Below are 7581 nucleotides of genomic sequence, written 5' to 3' on the forward strand. Positions count from 1 at the left end.
GACTGCACAAGCCCCTCCTGAGGCAGTTGTGTGCCCAAAGGAGCAGCCACCCACCACACCAACTCCTCCAGAAGTAAGAAAATCTAATGAGGCATTCGCTACCCACTCTCCTCAAGGAACAGGTAGTGTCAGTTTAGAAACTTTTTCAGAGGAAACAGCTTTAAAAATAAGAGGGTTTAAATCTCTGGAGAGGTACCATAGTGTTTCTAAGGGATGTGAAAGGAAAAGAAAATGAATCCTTGGGGATTTTTCTTCATTATCACCCCACCTGGAGAAGTGAGCACACAATGGGCAAAGGTCCACACATATTGATTTTAGAGCTGAGGAAGTGTGCAGCTAACAGCTTTTAAGTATCTCCATTTTCAGTTACTTCAACAAAATTACCAGTGAACAGTGTAAGAAAGTGAAAGTTTTTGTAGGAAATTGCGGGCTAAAAATGATCATTTAGGTCGCGAAATGTTTCCTTTCATTGAAAATGGAGGGCTTTCAAACGTAGGAGTTACTGCGGGCGTATTGCAGCATCGTCTCCACCAGACATTTCCCAAACCACAGCCTGTCCCTCTCTCAGAACCATAATATTACAGAGTTTTGCTGCTCGGAAGCTTTTAAAACCGAGGAGCGCTTGGTCGGGGCGTCCCGACTCCGGAGGCGGTGGCCGGGCTCCGAGGGAAGTGCGAGCACCACGCGGCTCTGAGGAACCAAAGCCAGACCGAACCAGCCCTACCCCAACCTTGGGTGCTCCCTGAGGGAGCAGAGCCTCGGGAGCAGAGCCTCGGGAACGTGGAGCCGGGCACAGCGCCCTGAGGTGCCGCTGTCCCGCCTTGGGGCTGGCGGGGAGCGGGGGAAGGGGCGGGCGCTCCCTGGCTCCGTTGCCCGGCAGCGGCCGCGGCACCGCGATGGAGGCGAGCGAGCGGCGGCGGCTGCGGCAGGAGGCGGCTGAGTATTACCGAGGGCTCCGGGTGCCGGAGCGGATGGAGGAAGTGCTGAACGCCCTGTTCCCGCTGCCCCCCCAGGATCTCTACGGGGAGCTGGTAGCGCGGGGCGGGGAAGCAGCAGGGCGGGAGCGGGACGGCCTCTCGGAGGGGCCGTGTGGGTGCCCGCCGTGCCCGTGCCTTTGCCGTGCCCGTGCCTTTGCCGTGCCCGTGCCCCCTCACGGCCCTTGCCCTCAGCCAGGGCGTGCAGCGAGGAGCTCGGCGTCTCTGTGGTGGCAGTTCAGTGGTTTGTCCCCTGGCCCGGGCAAGCATTGCCATGGTTCTGTGTTTGTGGCCCCTGGCAGCCGGTGCTGTGCATGTCCGCAGCAGCCGGGGTTCTTGTCTCGACACAAAATAAAGTAGTCCACAGATGGACTAATGTTTGTCCCTAACAAAGCTGCTGCTCAGCAGGGATGGCTCCCGGGCTAGCGGTGACAAGAGGCTGGGTGCTGTTCACACTGCAGCTGCTCGTGAAGGGCAAATGGGCCCCCATGGAAGGGTCAAGAATCAGACCAAATTTATCTGTTCCCACTTGGCAAAATATTGCTGATGGTAGTCATAATGAAACTTCAATTAGTGGCGATACTGAAATCACCAATACTAGAATAGTGAGTAGCTCTTGAAAGAGAAAGATTTCTAGTATGGTCTTTGATGGGACAGTGGCTGTGGGATGGAAATATTCAATCCCATTTTACACTGTTTCCCATCTCCAGGTGTTTTGCCATCATCAGTGGAAGGGACTGGAACTGGTAACACCTTATCTTGCTTTGGTAGTTGGCATATTCCTCTTCTTCACAGCCTTAAGTGCTTCATGCTTTTCCCACTTGATAACCCATGGTTTGGTGCCTCTCCAATATTGGATTAAATAATGAAACTAGTAAGGAAGTACATAGTAAATATTATAGGTAAAAATGCAATCCTTTTTCTAAACCAACATTAGTGTTTATTAACTACGAACTCAGACCCAAGTGTATTGAGTTATGATACTTCATCAGGCCCAATAAAGATCATGTTGGAAGAAGAATGAGGACTCTGCCTACCAGAAATCATGGTTTCCACTTTCTCACAGGGCTCAAAGCTTGCTGGAACATATAAATCATGGAATAATAGAATATGCTGGGTTGGAAGAGACCTGCAATGGATTTGTTTAGTGGTGGATTTGATTTTAAGGTATTTCATGGAATAAAAGCCTCTTTGCTTGGAAATAGACTTTTAATTGAATTATTTCTCTTTCATTTAAGGCTAACTACTTTTCTAAATTTTCAAAAGCTCCAGTAATATGCAAATTAGTTGGAAGAAAAGTTATTGATGGAGTTGGTGAGCCAACATTAGAAGTGGAAATATATTGTAGAGTTAAAAACTATGAGAAGGTATGAGCTGTTTCTTCTTGTTTTATTTATTTTACTAGGACAGTATCTGAGAAAGTTACTATTCTTCTCACATCCCAATGTATGTTTTATTTTCCATCTTTATGACAAGACATAAATCTCAGTTGAGTGTTGTAACTTGGAGAAAAAGGTGTAATGAAAAGTTAGACAGTGGCAGGAGCTATGAAAGCTTTATTTTTCAGGAATTAGACAATATTTTGTGAGTGGGACCTGATAGTGTATCTCTGTATGTTAGTTTTTTTTTTCTGTCTTAATGATCATGTAGGTTTTCCTTACACATCTACTAACCTTATACATTCACTTTCATTTCACCTTTTCCTTTAATTTTCAGATCTTTGTATTTCTCTTTGTGTGACACTTTTAGAAAAACACAGTACAGCTGAAAAACAGTATGGATAGAGGCACTTCTTTTACATTGAGCTAATAGGTTGGTGTGGGTGACAGTAAAGTCAAACATACCCATTTAGCACCTGCAGTGCAGAATTGATGGCTCATCTCTTCCCCAACCTGAAATATTCAAACTACATCTTTGCAGCTCTAGCTGTTGTGGAGTAATTATTTCTACTTTCCCTCAGTTGAGCTCTGGTTCACTTAATTCTTGAATTACATGTAACCTCATAGATATTCACAGGATGTAAAGTTAATACTGTTAATGCAGGCAACTGTGGGAAATCTGTAAATTGTGTCTTCCTTTAAGTGAATTTTCCTAATATCATTTGTTGTTCATCAGTACAGAAAGATAGGTTTGAATTATCTAAGTAGGACAAAAGTAATTGATCATGAGGGATGGCATTAAGCCTGAATGCTGATGAATCATGGTACAACAGCTGCAATAAAAGGTGTCCTAATGACTGTGTGGCCCTTAAAATAACTCCATTCTATTCTGATAGCATAAGGCAGATCTGTCAAGAGGAGTTTTGCCTATGTAGGTATAATTTTAGGTCAAAAAGCTTGAGTAATGTCTGCAATTACCAAAGTCTAAAAAGAAGGTGCTGGATGAGAATAGACAAGTGGAGCAAATAGATTTGGAGATATGTACTTGTAGAGTTGGTAAGGAGATACCTCTTAGTCTTTCAAAGGGCATTTCCAAGATAGAAATTAAACAGTAACCCTTTTACATTGTTTTGGTGTTTTGTTTTTTTTTTTCCCAGAGGATTTGTTCCAGTGTAATGGCTACTCATTCTCAAATACCTGAAAATGCTTTACCTGAAATAATTGAAGCTGATGAGAGAGAAAGAAATGAGTCTGTTTATACTGCTGTGGAATGGGTCTGTGACTCACTGAACACAATCTTAAGGGACTTGGACCCTACTGACCAGTGTCAAGCTGATAAGATGCTTGGGTAGGTCTTGCATATTATGAAAATTATTGCATGTGAATATTTGAAATATTCACCATTAATTTATATTGCAATGAAAGACATGTAGAATATTCAATGTTTTCTACTTTTTAAAAAATATTTTTAGGATATAAGGTCTGTCTCAGACCCATTTCACTACATTATTGCCTGCTTTTCATAATTATGATATAAAAAGCATGCTGGTTTGGGTTGCAAGACTGAACACAGGCTGTAGCAAGCAGACCTAATTGCCTTTCATGTGCATTTGGGAAAACCTTGATAAAGGGAATAAGGACTCAGTTGGAAAATGAGTCAAAATAAGATTTTAATGCATTGTTTACACTACTTTATGTATCTCACATACTCAGTTTGCCTGAATTGGCTTTCTGTGACCCTTGGGTGAAGATTTCACTTCATGCATGTAATTGAAATTCATTTCACCTCACTGTCTTAACCTAGGCCAGGCTGATGGATGCCATGAAGTCATGACAGGATCTGTTCCTACCCATGCAAAGGAAATAAATCCTTCATGCTCAGTCTGCTCAGAGCTGACTTTCAAACCACAGTGATTGACAAAGCTTGTCCTAAGGTTTGCAATCCTTGTGGTCCTTTTTTGTTTAATCAGTGCTACAGATGGCTACCAAAAAAGAATGATATAATAAATTTGTGGACTTCTCCAGCTTCACACAAGGAATCTATGGCAGTAGCTCAAATAAAAGCACTTTTCCTCCTAGCATGTTCTTTACCCTGCATCACATCTGTCTACATGTCACATGTCTAACAAAATTTTGACCCAGTCATTTTCATGCATCCTCCCTCAGTGAGTACTTTGCAGAGAAGGTAGAAGAAAGAAAGGAAATTGAAAGGCAAGAAAAAGAAATGAGAGAGGAAGAAGAATCAGCAAAAGTCACTACTTCCCCTGGTTCAGGCCATTCAGCCGCGACGCCTAAGCAAAAAAAGGGACGAAAATCAGGTTGTACTTTATTTGATTTTAATATTTTCTGCAATACAGATATTGAAAAAGGTCCTAAAAGACACCCTGTCTCATGTTCAGAGGATTTGGTTACTCTCTCCTGACCTTTTTGATCACAGCAGTTTCTGCAGTAAAATGAGGGAGGGGAAAATACAGTTTCCTCATCATTCACATGCATTGGTTGAACAGTTTCTGCCTTTGTTTTACTGCTGGTTTAGACAGGAGGTTATTATTCTTCAGAGTGAGGAATAAGAATGGAGGAGGATGCAAATGAAGAAGGAAAATGATAAGGAAAGAAAAGGAAATCACAGAACTGAGTAGTAAAAAGGAAATAGAATTAAGATAGAAGCTGAAAACAATTGAAAGAGGAAGGAAAGTTTCCTTCTAACACTGAGAAAAGGAGGAAATACAGAGAAAAGCAAAAGAGAAAGAGATAAGAGGGTGAAACATGAATGAAGGGTAGTATAGAGTAAAAGGAAGTAAGCAAACATCCTACTAGAAGAAAAAGGAAAAAAATATGTGAGACTAGAAAAACAAGGTGAAAATACACAGCCAAAATGAAACAACCCAGAGAAAAAACCACCATGTGTTACCTCCATCTGTATATTAAACTCAGACAAAAAAAGGTTGTTGTCATTTGTTGGAAGGACAGAAAAATTTGGCAAATTATTATTTCTTATCAGTTTACTTGCAAGTATCATATACTGTCAGTAAAATACCTCCTACTTCATATGGGGAGGTATTTTACACTTCATATTGGATGTGTGCACAGCAAGTTCACCTTTCACCTGAGATTTAACTTCTGCAGTTGTCAGGTCCATCCAGATATCATCATGGTGTATTTGATATTTGAGTCAAGCTCCTGCTGATACATCTATTCTGTGTTTTCACTAATTGTGGCATTGACTGTAATATTATTGTCAGACTGAGTGCATGACTATTTGGAGCCAATATCAAACAGTTCCCAATGCAGTGATTCTTGGGAATCATCACTTATTGCAGCTTCAGAAGGTGCACCCTCTAAGTGTTCATATAAGCAGTGTAGGCAATAAATGTGGTAGTGGAAACTGCTTGTTTTAAAGCATTTTGGACAAAGTTATTGTATCTGAAAGGGAAATAAATTCTTATGAAAATTTAGTGTGTAATATGTTTCCTCTTTGGGAATTCCAATTGTAATAGGCCTGAATTGTTTCTCATAGTCATTACTAGATGAAGTCAAGTACTCTCAATCAGGTTATAATGTAATCTGCAATTTTAATGCAAAATCTGAGCATTTAAGGAACACAATAAAGAAGATTGAAAACAATACTTTTGAAAGGAACCTGAAAAACAATATAATGTTGTTGGATTCAAACACAGATAAATAAAAATACATATTTCAGTGGCTGAAAGATGAAAAGAAACAGACTTGAAATGCATTTGAAACCAGAGTGAGGACAGGTACTCTTATTTGTAAGGTCATTCCATATAAAAGAGCTGACAAAATGAAGTTTTTAAAAAATAAATTATTGTTTTTTAATGCATTGAGTACACAGTGGATATTTACTCACATAACTCTGATCCACGAGCATATATTTAGCACCAAGAAAATGTTTAGCTACTCTTTCTCTGTGTTGCAGGAAAGAAGGTGTCAGAGGACACTCCCATCCCACCTGCAGAGCCTGCTGAGCCAGTGCTGTGTGGCAGCTTGGCCATTGGGGGAGCATCACTTGCCATAGCCAAGGCTGGGGCCACCATCAGCCGTGTCCCTTTGTACCTGTACACTGCACTGCTGAAACACAAGGTACATGGGGCTTTGGTCATTTGCTTTATTTCCTCCCATTTATCAGAATTATTGCAGCTGTGACAGTGTTATTCAATCTGCCTCACAGAATACGCCCTTAACACCATTGCCCGTGTTTGAATCCTGTACCATAACTCAAATATATAAGAAATTATTCTGATTTTTACATTTTTATTTTCACCTGGCACTCTCAATTACAGGAGACACCTAAAGAAATTACTTTACCACTCCCAATGGTTACTGTGTTGTACTGTGAAAAAAATTCACCTACAAAACTGAAGTTAATCAAAGAAGTTATGCTTATACCACCAGTTGAGTTATTACTCCATCAGGTACTGTTTCCTTTTTTTAATAAGTGTATTCTATAGAAATCATACAAACTACATATGTACATAAGTATATAGGTCTTTTCAATATAGTCCTTACAAATTATTATTTTCATTTTTTCTTAGCTTAGAAGGCCAAAGTTTTAACAGATGTTAGTGCAGAATTCTAACACTAATAACACTAAATTAAGTAAAAAGATGATTTAAAAGAAGAACCATTAAGATTTAAGTTAAAAATGGATGTTTGTATAGAGGAGAAAATCAGTGCATTGAAGAAGATGTCAAGGAATTGTGTTACACAATAATAGATTTTGCATTAGTGGATTATAAATATTACCAGTTGTTTTATATAGAATACAAAACAACAAAACCCATAACAAATTCACAGGAAAGCAGGAAATATTTGGGAATAAGTTGCTTTAAAATGAAATTGTGACACTAGAAGGGAATACAAAGAGCAAGAAGGATGGGTGAGACAGATGGGATCAGCCCTCTCTCTTTTTGTTTAGCCATGTGTTGCATTAAAGAATGCATCTGCACAAGATGCCTCCATTAGGGCTGTGATTTCTGCTTTGTGTGCTGCTGACCTGAACAAATAGCTGAGCTGGATTCTCTTTCTTTTTGCTTTTCCTTTGACTTTTCTGGATTGTCTCCCAGAGCAGGATGGCTCCCAGTGCCCGTGGCAGAGCAGGAAGGTGTTTGCTGCACTGCAGAACTCGAAGCTGTTTGCCCTGTGTTGGTGCCAGCTGTGACTGACTTCTGCCCCCTTCAGTATTCCTGTGCTGGCACTGTTGGGCAAAA

The 7581-nt window shown here is 40.6% G+C and overlaps 1 protein-coding gene across 1 annotated transcript in view; it reads left to right on the forward strand.

The window, feature by feature from the left end:
- Positions 1-822: 822 nt before the first annotated feature.
- The window catches only part of ENO4 (enolase 4), a gene marked incomplete in the record, with an annotated part of 16013 nt that continues 9254 nt past the window's right edge, over positions 823-7581 (forward strand). The window contains 6 exon segments of the mRNA XM_074545296.1: positions 823-1031; positions 2213-2341; positions 3511-3701; positions 4520-4671; positions 6291-6454; positions 6655-6786. Coding sequence (XP_074401397.1) covers positions 897-1031; positions 2213-2341; positions 3511-3701; positions 4520-4671; positions 6291-6454; positions 6655-6786 — 903 coding nt within the window.

The sequence above is a fragment of the Zonotrichia albicollis genome, chromosome 7, assembly GCF_047830755.1.
Source record: "Zonotrichia albicollis isolate bZonAlb1 chromosome 7, bZonAlb1.hap1, whole genome shotgun sequence".
Lineage (NCBI taxonomy): Eukaryota > Metazoa > Chordata > Aves > Passeriformes > Passerellidae > Zonotrichia > Zonotrichia albicollis.